The sequence below is a fragment of the Podarcis muralis genome, chromosome 5, assembly GCF_964188315.1.
Source record: "Podarcis muralis chromosome 5, rPodMur119.hap1.1, whole genome shotgun sequence".
Lineage (NCBI taxonomy): Eukaryota > Metazoa > Chordata > Lepidosauria > Squamata > Lacertidae > Podarcis > Podarcis muralis.
Genome location: NC_135659.1, coordinates 22,388,818 through 22,404,416, shown reverse-complemented (window position 1 = coordinate 22,404,416; position 15,599 = coordinate 22,388,818). Strand labels below are relative to the sequence as shown.

General features: G+C 41.4%; 1 protein-coding gene across 3 annotated transcripts in view; it reads right to left on the bottom strand.

Annotated features, from left to right (window-relative positions):
- CAMSAP2 (calmodulin regulated spectrin associated protein family member 2) overlaps nt 1-15,599 on the bottom strand; it is a 77,283-nt gene that overhangs the window by 32,727 nt on the left and 28,957 nt on the right. For all 3 annotated transcript variants that reach the window (XM_028732573.2, XM_028732574.2, XM_028732575.2), the window contains 2 exons: nt 1,975-2,136; nt 1,566-1,649 (listed from right to left, as the gene is read on the bottom strand). In XM_028732573.2, coding sequence (XP_028588406.2) covers nt 1,566-1,649; nt 1,975-2,136 — 246 coding nt within the window. The remainder of the gene's footprint in view (nt 1-1,565; nt 1,650-1,974; nt 2,137-15,599) is intronic.

Here is a 15,599-nt window from a genome sequence, read left to right as displayed (position 1 = left end):
CATCCTCTTGAGATGGGAGGAATCCTTGGATCCCAAGAGAAGACCACATTTGAAGACTGCAAATATGACGAATCAAAGGACTGACATGGGTGATGCCAGGGTTTGCCACAAAGTGTAACTCATCATGCACAACTCTTTAAGCATCCACATATGTGCTAGGGAACCCCTGACTCAATCAAGAACCCGGGTGCTATGACTGACTCTCTGTCATCCAGAAGTACTATGAGAAATGCTGGTGTAACAAGCCACTATCATATCTGCTGTGTAAGCTGTGATGCACCCCAAGTGAAATAAGGGAAAATTTATAAACTCTTTAGATTACTTGGTAATTTAGCTCTGGTGAAAGAGTTTAGCATCATTTAAATACTTGAGTTTAAAAAAACACAAACACTTAAAGATACAATTCTATGTGGAAAGAGAAGTCACCACACTCTTTTATATTTCATATAAAAGCCATTTTAATTAATAGGAATAAGAACCCAAACGGTTACAGCTTATGGGTTCTGATTGCATGCAATTCTCTTTAGCTTCCCTATTCCTACAACAATTCATTTCACTTCTTTCATTAGTTTGAAAGAGAACTTGTCCAAGAGTAATAATCTAGGGCAATCGAAAAGCAGGTATGGCAAGGAAATCTCTACCTTCAGCACAATTTTCAATAATAAACGTATCACTTTATCTATTTTGTGTAAATATACAAACTCCTCTAGCACCTTAAAAGCTAACAACTTTAATGTGAAATAGTCTTTCTAAGAAAGAGCTTACTTCAGATGGAATTTTAAATGCATCTTTGAATTAAACGTAAACATCTTTAATGCAAATAAATAATGCAAATAGCAGCTGTTGAGGGGTGGAGTTGGAAAACTGATATTGCAACAGGTGGGGAAGGACAGTTTAACACTTTCCTCCTCTGCCATGGTCATGATGGAAGTTGTTCCTTTGAAGCTATTTGTATTGCAAGAAAATGTCCCATTGAGTAAGTGGTTGATCAGAGTAATTTAAAAATGAAAGTTCTCTATGGGGGGAAGCCACATCATTCTGCAGCTACTGCCAAAAAACACTAAGCCCAAACCTAGGACCAGCCCCACCAATATTTCCTGAAGGGCATGTATGACTCCTGTTCACAGAGGACAGCCTCTGTTCTCATTAGCACACTATCACAAAGGCCTAATTACATTAGGTTTTAGGGCTAGGCTGAAAGTTGGGCTGTGCAGAGGGTGGCCACTCTCGATATGCTACATTCTGCTCTCATTAGGGCAACATTTTGAGCTGAATCCATAGCACACAGCAAAGGGTTTTTTGCCTACCCCTTACATTGTTTTCAGTAAAAGTGTTTTGTGGTTCCTTTGTACCAAATGCAAAATTTCTGCTCAGTTTCTCCCAGAATTTCCCCTGACATCACCAAAACGGAGCCAGGTAAGCAAAATAAGTCTAAATGAAACTCTGATGCTTAAGTCTCTATTCAAAAAGCAATTTTACAGCTCTTGGGAAATATATTTCAAAAAGGAAAGTTGGTTGCAGCTGTACTGGGATGTTTGTTATGCTAGTGCATTTCTTAGACATACCTTTTGACCTCCTGGAGTTTCCACACTATGATGTTCTTTTAGTTTTTGCTCCTGCTCCATGATGTCTTTTAGGTGTTCATTTACCTAAAATGACAAAAAAAAGGCCTTCAATGAATTTTGCACTCTCCCTGAAATGAAAAGGACAACTAATTTAATACTTTTTGCATGTAAAAAAGACATATTGATATAATTTCAGTATGTAATGAATCATTAATATTTTCAAGTTTGATTTATTATTATTATTATTATTAACAACGGTATACCGCCCTTCATCTGAAGATCACAGGGCAGTTTACAATATAAAAACACAAAATACATACCATAATAACTAACAATAACCCCCACATAATCATCTTAGGAAAACAAATATCCTATGTTATATGAAGAGTGTATTTGTAGTATGTCTTACCTTATTTATCCAAAACATGACAGCATCTTCTATGTCATAGGGCAGATCCGTAGCTTGGAAGAAGGAAGAATACTGCTGCACACATGCAATCACCTTCTCAACACTGATCATTTCAACTGTATACGCCATCATAAGGGTGTCAATCATTGCCAAATGAGCACTCTGCAAAGAGATGTTATTACAGGTATTTTGAGACTACTTGCCTACAAAAATTCAACCACTGCTTTTTTTTTCTTAAGCAGATGTGTATCCGAAGGACGCCATTCGCTTAAGACAAAAAAGTATTATTTTTTTGCAAGGTCAATGGTCTTAAAATATATTTTAATCAACTGGAAGCACATCTAAAAGCACAAAGATAAAAGACCATAAGATCTCCCTCAAATAATTTAGCAAAGAGTGCCCATATGAAACTCTTTCCAGCAGCTACCTATGGAAGAGGCTCTTTAGGAACATTGGTGCCAATTGGTATTGAGCATTAAAATAGCACTTTGAGCATCCTAAGTTCTCAACAGTCATCTGAACAACTCTTTTAAGTATTACATCCTTTAAGTGATGTAGCTGTGGGTGAGTGCTGGGTTAGGACTGGGCCACTCAACCACAAACCTCACTGTGTGACTTTGAGACGGTTCCTATCCACACATGAGCTTCTCCTGCAGAGATGTTTTATCCACAGAACTAGCAGGCGCAACAGCCATTGCATCTATTCTAGCAACCCTAAGGATTCCTGGGCCCAAACAAATGTGGTGTTGCAAGCAGGTCCCCATGCAGAGGCCTACCTAGGGGTTCTTTACCCTTGCTTCTTGCCTCGACCTCGCTTCAAGTACATGGATCACGTAAAATGTAGTAATTTCTAATGTGGCTATGGCAGTAAAGTGATGGGGGGGTGAGGCAGCTCCTTGACAAGGGCACAAGGGACCCTAAGCATGCCTCTGTCCCTGTGCAACTTGCTTCCTGAGACCAATCATTATGTCTCCGCCATGCCAGCCCAACAGGACTGTTGATTTCTTAGCCCATTTAGAACAAGGACATGGAACCTGAGACACTTCAGTTGTTCACAACTTCCATGCTCCCCGACCTCTGGCAATGCTGTAGTTGGGGGGGGGGGGTCCCACAACATCTGGAGGGCCACAGACTCCCGCACTCTGATTTAGATATTCGATTTGTACAATCTTGTTTCCACACAGCTTCTTTGGAGACCTGTGGATTGACTAAGTCAGAGCAAAAGGGTGGGATGCAACCCTCTGCTCAACCTTTTCTCCCACCATGAATTATTGCAGGTTTCCACTTTTAAATATTTAATGCAAAAGGTTTTGTTTTTTTAAAGAAACAAACACAAAGCTGCAATTGGATCGTCTGTAGTTAGGCTTGACTTGATCTGCCAAATAATCTCCAAAATCTCCTGTAATTACTGCTTACTTTGTGCGAATTCCAGAAGCTTCAGCCATGCTGGAGATTTAGGTCTGCATGGTAAGAAGCTTATTGAGTCTTGAAGTACAATTATTCTCAAGCACCATAGCTAATGCTTCCTCTGTTTGCCGCATGCTGTTTGGGAATTAAATCACTTTGCAGAGAAGAATCTTGTTCAAACATTCATTCACACAATCTTTGTCACAGTACACATAGGGTAAAGGTTTGCCAGGTCTTCTCTGCAGTACACATGGTAAAGGTACACTTACATTAAAAGGTGTTAACAAATTAGCTCTGAAGGCTTTATTTCAAAACAAGACAATACTCATTTGAGTCAAGGCAATCCAAATTCAACTACCGTATTTTTCGCCCCACTTTTTCCCCTCCAAAAATGAAGGGGAAATGTATGTGCGTCCTACGGGGCGAATGCAGGCTTTCGCACACCGACCTCTCTCGCTCTTCAGGCTTTGCGCAGATCTCCCACGGCTTGCGGAGAGTTGCCTGCATGCTGAAGCCTGGGCGCGCTGAGCTCAGACTTCGCGCAGCTCTCCGCAAGGCGCGGGAGCCCAGCGCTGGGCTCCTGCGGCTTGCGGAGAGTTGCCTGCATGCTGAAGGCTGGGCGTGCTGAGCTCAGCGCGCCCAGGCTTCGCGCAGCTCTCCGCAAGGCGTGGGAGCCCGGCGCCGGGCTCCCACGGCTTCCGGAGCGTGGCCTGTTCTGGGGGCTGGGGTCGGGGGAAGCTCGGGCTTCCCCCGCCCCAGCCCCGCGCCTGGGGGAAATAATTCCCCCCCTTTATTTCCCCCCAAAAAATCTAGGTGCGCCTTATGGGACGATGCGTCCTATGGGGCGAAAAATACGGTATATACGACTTATATTATGATCTGCAAGTTACCATTAACTAGATATTTTAACTGAGCATCGCCACCATAACATTTTTTAAAAAATGGTTGTTTCTATAATTTCAGAGCAGATTATGTCTGATATTTAAACATCTTTTTGTAAAAATTTTTTGCAACTACAGCATTCTTTACAAGCTACTTAAAATTCAGGTATCTGAAATTACATTTTTGTTTCTATTTCTCTTTATATTGTTTTATCTAAAACAACATTCCTACAGATATTAATATGTCAAATAACAGAGGGGGAAAAACATTCCTCAAGAAGTGTAGAAGAATGCAAGTACAGTCGTACCTTGGAAGTTGAACAGAAGTCCGTTCCGACTTCCAAAATGTTCGGAAACCAAAGTGCGGTTTCTGATTGGCAGCAGGAAGCTCCTGCAGCCAATCAGAAGCCGTGGAAGCCTCTTTGGACGTTCAGCTTCCAAAAATAGTTCACAAACCAGAACAGTCACTTCCACGTTTGCAGTGTCCAGGAGCGAAAACATTGGATAACTAAGCTGTTAGAAAAACAAGGTATGACTGCACACATTACACGCACCGCTTTATTGCGGTCCATCGATCCAAAATACACAGTACAACAATAGTATATATCAACAGTTATTAAGGTGTAAGATTGGCCTTGCTAGCCAACAGAGGAGCTTTAGTTTCTTGTCCTTTTGGCTAAGATCAAGTGCAGTACATATTACAACTACAACATAAAATAATGGATCTATATGGTCACAGGAGATCCTAGCCTCATAGGAGGAAAAGATCTAACCACACAACACTTTAACTGTTGAAACTGGAGCCTGCAAGGGATGCCGAATCTGAAGCTTAAAGTGTTATTAAGCAGTGATGTAGCCTATATAACTCCAAGTTTTGCCTAACAGGTGGGAACCATGACAGGCGTGGCTAATCTGCAGTACTCCAAATATAGTTCGGTTCCTAATTTGCATCAGCCCCAGATGGCACAGCCCATGATCAGAGATGATGGGAGTTGGAATTCCATTACATCTGAAGAGCCATAGGTTGGCCACCACTGAACTATGGAGTAAAAACCCAAATGGCTTACTGCATAGCAACAAGCTGCAGGGGTAATGCAGTAAGACCTTCCACGGATGGGGATTCTGCTGCTGCTCCTCTTTCTTGCCAGAAACCTGTGTCTCTTCCAGCCTCAACTCTAGTAGTGGGTGGTGTGGTAGGGCACTTGGTGTGATGCTCACTTGACCTCTGGGCTGCTTGCATCCCTGTTGTTTACATGAAGTGGAGGTACAAGGCACAACTGAAGTCCGCACAGTACAAATGCGCCAACAACTGGTCATATGTTAACTTAGCATGAGGCATGTAACCACTTGGTTAGGTTCTTTGGCTAGCATTCTCCTCACCACCTGGCAGCAACACCTTGCTATGCTTTTCCATCTGATCAGAAATCCAGGAGAATTAAGGTGTGGTTCTTTTGGCCATTTGGCTGAATAACTCGCCAAGTGGCTACTTGCCTCACTAACTGCTTTCTCCCCAGAATAAACCTAGGCACACCCAAGAAAGAAAAAGAAGAGAGAATACACATATTTCTAAATGCTTTCGAGGGGGAATTGCACTGCAAAATCGCGTGAGATCATGACAACCAAAATGGCTGTCGTGCTCTCGTGATAAAAAAAAAAGAGATGTCCTGGTCTGGGACACTTGCAAGGTATGCAATCCCCTATCCTGCCCTTTCCTGTATTTTGCCAGACCAAAGGTGGCAACCCTACTCAGACGGTTGTTGTGAGGATAAAATGGGGAGGGGAAGAACCATGCATGTGACCATGAGATCTCTGCAGGAAAAGTGGGGTATAAATGTAATGTACGAATCATAATAAATGGTAGATGCAGAAAAATCTTGCATGCATACACATTAAATTATCTGTATGTGCAAATGAAAGAGCTATGTGGATAAATGCCTATGCATCTGTTTTCTTGCACAAGATTGCCTCTAGGGAACATTTGTTCTTGAAGGTCAACATAAAGATAAAGCATAAGTAGTCTGGATAATGCTGTAGCTGGCCTTATGTGAGTGCCACTTGCGTTTCATCTTCACAAAAGACGAAGAACGTATTTTACAGCATTATGTGGGCCACCCTCAATTTTTAAAGACTGAACTAGTGAGTGGGGATATTTGTACTACAAAGGGGCTTATTATGGTCAGTTGAGTCCAAGTGGGTGATATCCTAAGTTACCAAATCATTCAAGCTTCATAAACAGAAAACCTTCCTAATAAAGTAACCAATTTGGCAATTGTTTCTATCAGTCAGTTAAATATTTCCCCTCCTCATACCGGGAACACCAAATAACAATAAGCATGAAGTTACTCACACACTGAAAAATGTGGTGTTCTATAATCAACAATAAAAAACCCAAAGAGTCAAATTCCACTCTTGCAAAAGATTAATTGCAGAACTTGCATGTTGACAGATTCACAGGAATTCCATTTAGCAAGAAGGGTAATTACACTATTATTTAAGTCCCATGGAATTATTTTGTACACAGTGCCAAGTTTGGAAATCTTATTTTTTTATTTATGTTGTTTGCAATCTTCTGCATGAGGCATACAATTATTGGAAATAGAAAATGTCTATTTTTAATTTAGAATGAGATTCCCTAGATCAGGCTGGAGAAACTGTAGCCCTGCTGATGTTGGTGGACTGCAAGCATCCCTGACCATAGGCCATGTTGTCTAGGGCTGATGGACCCATTAATTATTCTATAGCTTGACCAATCTAGCAGTGCATTAAGTACAACGATGCATGTTTAAGTCAACATTTTTTTTCTACACTAGGGGCTGCACCCCTGCTTGCTTCACTTGCCAGCCACACCTACCCTCGACTCCACCCCCAAACCTAGCCAACCCACCCAAAGACCTTGGCAAAAAACCCTTTATACTGGGCAGCCGCCAAGGAGGTTGAAGAGTTGGCCAACGTGCAGTGGCAGAAAGCAAGTGGCTTGCTCTTCCTTTGCCCACCTTGGGCATTCCCTCCTGTCCCTGAAGTCAGCACAGGGAACAGGCTGGGCATAGCCTAAGAATTTGGGGGGTATCCCTAGGCATGCTCCCTAACCCTACTTGCTACTGACACATGCAATGCCTGGGATGCAGTGGCATCAATGGCAGCAAGGGATCTGCAGGCTGGCTAGCCAATTGCCGCTTCTGACCACCTTTCTCGTTACTGTGCTGCTCCTTCTGTATCTGATTTGGCCATTTGTGATGCAGATCTCCAGGTCACCTGGGGAAGAAGGTGGCCAGGGGAATCTGGCCTTTCCCCGTGCACCCAGGCCTTTCTTTAACACTCTCCAAATCATTTTTTTTCCATTGTCACCTGCTGTTTGCTTCTTAACCAGCTTGTATGGGAGAAAAAGGCCCACTTACTTGCCCACTCTCCCCTATGTATGCACACTCACTCTGTCACCAGTGTGATAATGGACCATATAGCAAATCTAGTACAGAGAAATTTCCTGCCCCAAATAATAAGATGACAGCAATATAACAACATCAATGATTAAACAGACCATTTATTAACAGTCAAGTCAAATGTTGGGCCGTAGCTCCAACTTTCTTATATAAACAAGTCACTAATTTTAGCCCTCTTGGTTATATAACCATTGATAGTATCAACTTTTGAGATCAGCTGAGTTGGCTATTACTAAAAGCTAAAGGGAGCCCTGACCATTAGGTCCGTCGTGACCGACTCTGGGGTTGCGGCGCTCATCTCGCTTTATTGGCCGAGGGAGCCGGCGTACAGCTTCCGGGTCATGTGGCCAGCATGACTAAGCCACTTCTGGCGAACCAGAGCAGCGCACGGAAACGCCGTTTACCTTCCCACCGGAGCGGTACCTATTTATCTACTTGCACTTTGACGTGCTTTCGAACTGCTGGGTTGGCAGGAGCAGGGACCGAGCACTGTGGGGTTTAACCCACAGTGCCACTGTAGGTCAATTTCTGAGTATAACTTAGTCAGATACTACCCAACGTGTTGCTGGTTTCACCTTTTGAATTAAAGAACCACTGTCTCTCTTTCATGAAATTTCATTTTGAAATACTATCCTCTTAACTCTAGATAGTTTTAAAGCAAATTTGATCCTGCTAGAAGATAACCATAAGGGCCAAATATTTGATTCACCCATCTTTGCTGTTCTCCTATTTCTCTGATGAAATCAAGCATCCAGGTTTAGGGAGGTAACTGTGCCTTCCACTTTTCCTCATTATGTTTCAAGCAATTTCCTTCCCAACCCACTTTCAGTATCAGATCCAGGCTGGGGATAAAATTGCTTGAAGCACAAGATCACACAGCAAGGCAAAGCAAGAGACATGGTAGGATCTGGCTGTTCTCAGAGCAGGCCCCATTTCATGTTTTAAAAAGAGATTTGTCCCCAGCTATGAATGTGATTGAGTGGTCAGACACATTAACACATATATTGGTGGCACAGAATGTGGATGTTTAGTTGAGAAAAATGGATCTACCAGAAAATTCATTGCTGGGAAATTTTTTGAACTAGGCGCAACATGGCTCATAGCAGATGTTATAAGTTGTGCGTGTTTTGTTTCTCAATTAGATCCTTTTACATGGTTTTGCATATATAGTGGTATTTTATGCATTGTGACTTGCAGTTATTTTTATTGATCATAGTTTAGTAATTATTTATTGTAATTGTTAAGAGTGAATTTCTGTTTAATTGTCATTTGCTGATGTTTTGAGAGTTAATTTTATTGTGTACTGTTATATTCTAATAGATTATTGAATATTACTTTTTGGCATAAGTCATTCCATTTTAAAGTTATGTTTTATTATGACTTTTTGTATTGGATCAGATTATTGTAAGGTGTGTGTCCTTTGTTGTGTATTTTGTTACTGTACACTTCCTTGTGTATAGTAATATAGAAAGATGATATACAAATTAGAAGTGGAATGGAATGGAATTCTCTTAAAACAATAACAGCCAAGGTTACTCCTGAGAGATCCAGCAAAAATTTTGCAGAGCACAAAAAAGCATAATGGGGTGTGTGTAAAAAGACCTTTAATATTTTATACAATTTTATACACTATCAAGCTTCAGGCACATATGCTCATGTGTCAGAAAACTGGAAAGAAGCATTTTGTTTTTCCTTCTCTTGTATCTCAGTAACTTTTATACACTGGCTTAATTTGTAAGTGAGTCTAGTATGAGAAGAGTAGATCTGATAAATGTGCTATTGGGAATTGTGTCACATTCCAGATGATTGCTTAGCTGGCATATAATTATAAGCAGCAACCTGATTATACTTTGTAAAAAGCATTAGAGTTATGTCACTGCCACTTAAGCATGCTAAGTAACCTGAAGAAATTAAGCAGGTCTCCATAATGGCATCTAGAAGTTGAATCATTGCAAACTTTTAAAAAGTAATAGGTAAAATTTACTGTTATAAATTAGATCTGTTAATAATGGAATTTCAAATAGCCATCAGCGGGAAAAGTTTGAGAACCACTGCTTTATGATGTTCATATGTTTCATATTCATTCTCTCAAACATCCCAGCTATCAGTCTGCATGGTAAGTCAGTATAACGGTCCTCACATTACAGGTTTGGTGGCCAATCCAAGAGAGAAATAGCTTGCATTGATATCACTAAGTGGCCTTCAGAAGAGGTGAGACTGAATCAAAGATTTCTCTGCTCACAATATTAGTCAGGCACTTGGAAGTGGATATAAGGTAGCCAGGGAAGCATTTGAGACAATCCAATATTAAATTAAAGATGAAATGCTTTTCAGTGGCCTGGCTCCATTTACATCATGGTTTCCCAAATTTTGGGTCTCCAGCAGTTTTTGGACTACAACTTCCATCATCCCTAGCTAGCAGGACCAGTGGTCAGGGGTGATAGGAATGGTAGTCCAAAAACAGCTGGAGACCCAAGCTTGGGAAACACTGATCTACATCAATACTTTGATGAGAATGACAGAGTTACTGAAGGAGTTTCACATTACGCAGAAGGAAATTAGCAAGTGTCGCACATGCATGATTGTGGCTTGTCTGAGAATCCTCAAAAAGTGACCCCCTCAAAGGATCAGTATCCATGAATTGAAACTGCCACGCACAATCCCCTGTGGGCTTCTGCTCCACTTTAGTACATGTTAATCCACTGCACGAGGTGGAAAACCACTCGCAGATACTGTTGGTCTTGTTGCTATGCCAGTTTAGCACCACCCTAGATGCTTTTAAATTGTATTTTTACAAACATGCTGTGAACTACCTGAATGAAGATTGTGGGCCACTGGCTGCCCACGGGCCACCATTTGGGAAACCCTGCTTTTGTGTATGCAAGGATGCAAAGGAGACAGTTTACTTTGTAATGACTCCCTGCCAGAAATATTTGTACTCTTGCGACTGTAACCCACAGAATTCTAAAGATATTGGGGGGGGGGGGAAGAGCTGTAATACATATGTCTCTAACATATACCAGAGGGATCACTAATGTAATTGTTTCAAAAATTGGCAGGTTCTCTCTTTTCACCTTGTAAGCCTATCACCATGGAAACTAAATGGTTCTTAATAGCACCCCTTATGGCAACTGCTGTTTCTTGAGATGCAGGTGGGGGACTATACTGAACCTTTGTTTTTGCTACTGTATGCACTTTCATCACTTCCACACAGTGTTGTTCTGTGACTAATACCCAGCTTAAAATAATCAAAGCACTTTTATTAAAAGGGGGTAGCTTTTCTTTAAAGAGAGAGAGATTTAGTGTCAATATTAAAAAGCACCACTGTTGTTGTTTTAAAAGAGCTCTTGTTTTGAAATCAGACAGTGTGTAATAGAATTCCAGATTCATAGCACATAAAAATGAACACACAATAGAGAAGTACTTTTGCTGGATTGAAGGAAAAGAGAGAAAGAGAAAGAGTGCACGCACACACACACACAGTGGAGAAGGCAACATACTGAAAGGGAAGGTATTATGGGTTTTTGGTTGACCTCTACAATGCATAGTTTTGCTGATCCATAAGCAGGGCACTGCTGGATCAGAACACAGGCGGTGGCCAACCAGATGCTCCCAATTTTGTAACTTTAGCTAGTGTGCAGTAACAGACTTAGGACAGGAAAGCTTAGGTTTAAACCCAATACAGTACCCAGTACCTTGGTTCCGAAACTCAATCCATTCTGGAAGTCCGTTCCAAAACGTTTGCAAACCAAGGCCCGGCTTCTGATTGGCCCCAGAAACAATGCCGACAGCCAGAACAGACGTTCGGCTGCCAAGCCATCTGGGAACCAAGGTACCACTGTATCAGCTTTGACATGGAACTCAATGGATTGCCTTGAGCATGTCGCTGTTTTGCAACCTAAACTATATCACAGGATTGGGCTGAGGATTTAAAGAACAACAACAACAAATGACTTCAAGAGTGTCATGGTGAACTGCACAGAGGGAGGGGGATACAAATCAAAAGTTTATACGAAAAAATGTTTCACATAGCCCAAACACACATTTTGACAAGAAATAGTGATTACAACAAAGCTGTTTGTAGGAAGGGCTCAGTTCAACCTCCTGCTTCCTCTACCAAAGAGAACTGACTTTGTCAACATTTTGCTAACCAGGGTTATGCACAAGCATCAGCTAAATCAGGCAGGGACACAGCATCTGCACTGACTGCGTGGGGCTCATCATCTAGCAAGGGATGTGTGCTGATGCTTACTTATTATGCCTCACTGGATTGAGACAGCTACATATAAAGCAGCTCTTGGCAGGACTGGATTTCAGATATAAATCAACAAGCTTAATACAGTAAAACTCATCCCACAATGCCATACAAATGTTATGCAGCACTCACACAGTGCTAGCTTTTCAGCTGGGAGTCTAAAATTAGAAAACTGCTGGTATCTCTGAAAATCATTAATAGTGAAATGTATCTCATCTCAGTTGCTCTTATAAGCTTCTGTTCAAAAGGAGCTTGTAAAGAGGACTGTTCATTTGTGTATCTGTAAATCCAGGAAATGCTATTTTTAAAGGCAGGAGGCACACTGCAAAATTTAGGCTTCTTTGGAATATATATATTTCAAACTGGGTTCTTTTATTCAATTCTGAAATACTCATTTATTGCAAGGTACTTTATTTCTATAATATTCTAAAGTGCATTCAGTAATGGCACATTTTAGAGAGAACACAGGCTTAAGGAAGTTTCTAGGAAGCAAAAGAGCAACCACATAAGGGCACTCATTGTTTATAATTGGCTTTGAAAGAGCGCAGCCCCAGCGCCACACAACAGTGGGAAGTGATGAGATGGATTCTGTCAGACTCTGCTTTGCACAAAGATCCAGGTTAGGAGGTCTCAGCCGAGCATTTCTGACGCTCCAACTTAAAACCGAACACATTAGTGGCATGAGAGAAGTGGAGATGGACAGGTGGGGGGGGGGGGATACTTATCACATAAAGACTTGTGTCCCCTTTAGTCATTACAGTAATACAAGCCCTACAGAGTGATAAGCTGCTGACTAACAGATTTACTAGAAAGCTGACCTGCACATTTCCTCATCTAGTGGATAAGGGACTGACTGTGACAAGCTGGCAGAGCAATGACAGCTAGACAGAAAGGGAAGGCCCAGTGACTGGGGAAAAGCTCAAGCACTGCGGGAGGAGATGAGACGGCACTGTTACATCACTACATTGAAGTATCTCGTGGTTTAAAATGATAATTAGATATAAAGCCACAACGAAGGGCTTATTGGGAATCCGGAAGTTAATGCTGCTTTAGAGAAGCTTTATTCGGGGAATGCTACTAAACATTACGAGGCAAGGGCAAGGCATTTAAGCTACAGCTCAGGGATCTCTTGACTTTCCTGAGCTCCTTCACCTACTCTTCACCTGAGTTGGAGAAGGAAAAGCTTCCTCTGGGCAGTAAAATTAACTCTCATTAACATACTACAGTCCTATGGAAGTGTTTCTGTTCTATTTATCTTGCCTTGTCTCTCTAGGGTGCTGAACTATTTGAAGTATAACCTCGATTAGAGAGGCATGCTCAATCTCTTCACTACAGAAATTAAATTATTATTATTATTAATTGTAGTAATTATGTTAAACATTTAAAATGCTCTGTCAAGTCATGGGGAGGGGGAAATTTCACAAAGCTTAGGATGAAAATGGACTTATCTGCAAGAGCTGTATTTGTTTCTTAACTCATGCCTGTGCTATTCATATATAAAAGAGGTGTGCATTTAATTAATTAATGTGGATAAGGGGAGGTAAACCTTGCCACCCCTCCATTTTTCTTCTAGCCCAGCTCTGATGCTGAGAATGAGTTGACCTGGAAGTAAGCATATGGGCACCCAAAACAGCCTTACACAGAGTCAGACCCTTGGTCCATCTAGCCCAGGATTGTTGACCCCCAACTGCGAAAATCTGCCCAGCATTTTCAGCAGAAGTCTTTCCCATCACCAAGAACAAGGTCCTGGATGTGCCAAGGACTAAACTTGCTTGCAACAGAGGTGTTCTTCCACTGACTGAGCTATAGCCCTTAATGCAACAGAGCACGGGGACATGTTGAAGGGGAAAGCATCACTGATTGCCCCTTCTGGCATGGAAATTAGACATCTTCCACCTCCTGCTTTTCTGATTATCACCAAGACGACCCTGACCCACCTACAATACTTCAGCTGTCAGTGCGGGAAACAGATCAGGGCCTCCAATAAGCATCTAACATGCAAGTGCCACATGCAGCACACAGGGACAAACACACCCATATTTCTACAGCCAGTCCTGGTGCGGAGTTCGTTGAAATATTAGGGTAATGTTGACTACTGGGAGAACAAACTGCTTGACTTTGCTTTCTGTAACTTACTGACTTTTAAAAGTATCCCAAACCCATCTGACGCCTCAGTCCAGATACATTCCCCATCTCCTAACATATTTAATATTAAAGTGATTTTCTTTTGTTTAATTGCAGCTTTAAAGTGGTGACACTGAAGACCGATGTATTTCCTAGTTTGGGGAGATGGGAGTGGAGTGAACAAAACCAAGACAAAATTTCTTGGGTGGGTGCCCTCAGCAAACCACTTTCCAATATATTAATTACAGTAAGCACTGAACTGTAGCTAACAGAGTTTCACTTATATACAGAGTTCAATGAGTACTGTACATTAATTAGGCCCCAGAGAGATGGAAGACCTTTTCACTATTTTACTCATACTGTATAACTAAAGGATTGACACACAGAGGGTCAGATTTTTAACATTCACAAGCCTAGGTATTTATTTAAGCTTAGGATGTTGGAATGTAGCTGCAGGATATTGGAAATCAGAGATACTGATGCCCTTGTAGTTATTCACTAGAGCAGTCTTCCCTACTGTTCTAGTTTGATTTGTAATCTAGAATAAAGCAACATGACGCAATTCAGTGTGTGTTCAGAAAGCCAAACATCAGACACAGAGCTTGCTAATATACTGGAATATTAAGCAGGTAGCACCAGTAAGAACACAACATTGCTCATTCCAGTGTAACTGATTAGGAGGTAGGTTCTCATCTCAGTTCAGCTTGCATAGCTTTATTGATCAGAGCCACATAGACGGATCAGATATCTGCCAGTAGCTTTGCAGCAAGTGTGCCTTATTTTCTATATATAACTTGCCTTATTCCCATGAAGAAGCCAAGAGAAAAGAGAAACACAGCTTCATAGGTGGTTAAGTATGATTGTCTAAATCAGAGCTTTCTATGTTGGTGACACACTTTTTAGGCATGCAGCATCTCAAGACACAGTAATTCAGTTTTACTAGCAAACTGGAGGTTCAAATAACCCCTTTCCAGATCCGGAAGGAGTGTGGGCAGCGTTTGCATGGTACACACTTTAGCCAACACACTAACGTGTCACGATACATGCTTTAGAAAGCTCTGGTCTAAAGTCTAAATAATAATAATAATAATAATAATAATAATAATAATAATACATTTTTTTCAGAACAAGCTACGCCTAGGATTGTGCTGACTGCTCACTTGAAAAAACAGGTAGCTACGATTCTATATGCATTCAATCCCAAAGAAACTCCAAATTAATCAACCTGTGTAATTATGCAAATTGAATAACTGGCATGCTCTTTTATTTTGCCAGTCTTAAAGGAGAAGGGCAAGCAACAATTGCAGAGCACAGGAAATGCAGCGCAACTACTGGAAATGTTATTCCACCACCTTTGTGACTTCTGACATTTCAGCAGAGGCTGCTGACTTATTCCCAAGCCTATTTTCACAGCCACAAGAGACAGAAATTTTTAAGAGTGTTAAACCCATTATGACGTTCTGTGCTTTTTCAGCTCTCAAACAGAACTGTGGTACACACATGGCCCTTTCAAACCCACCC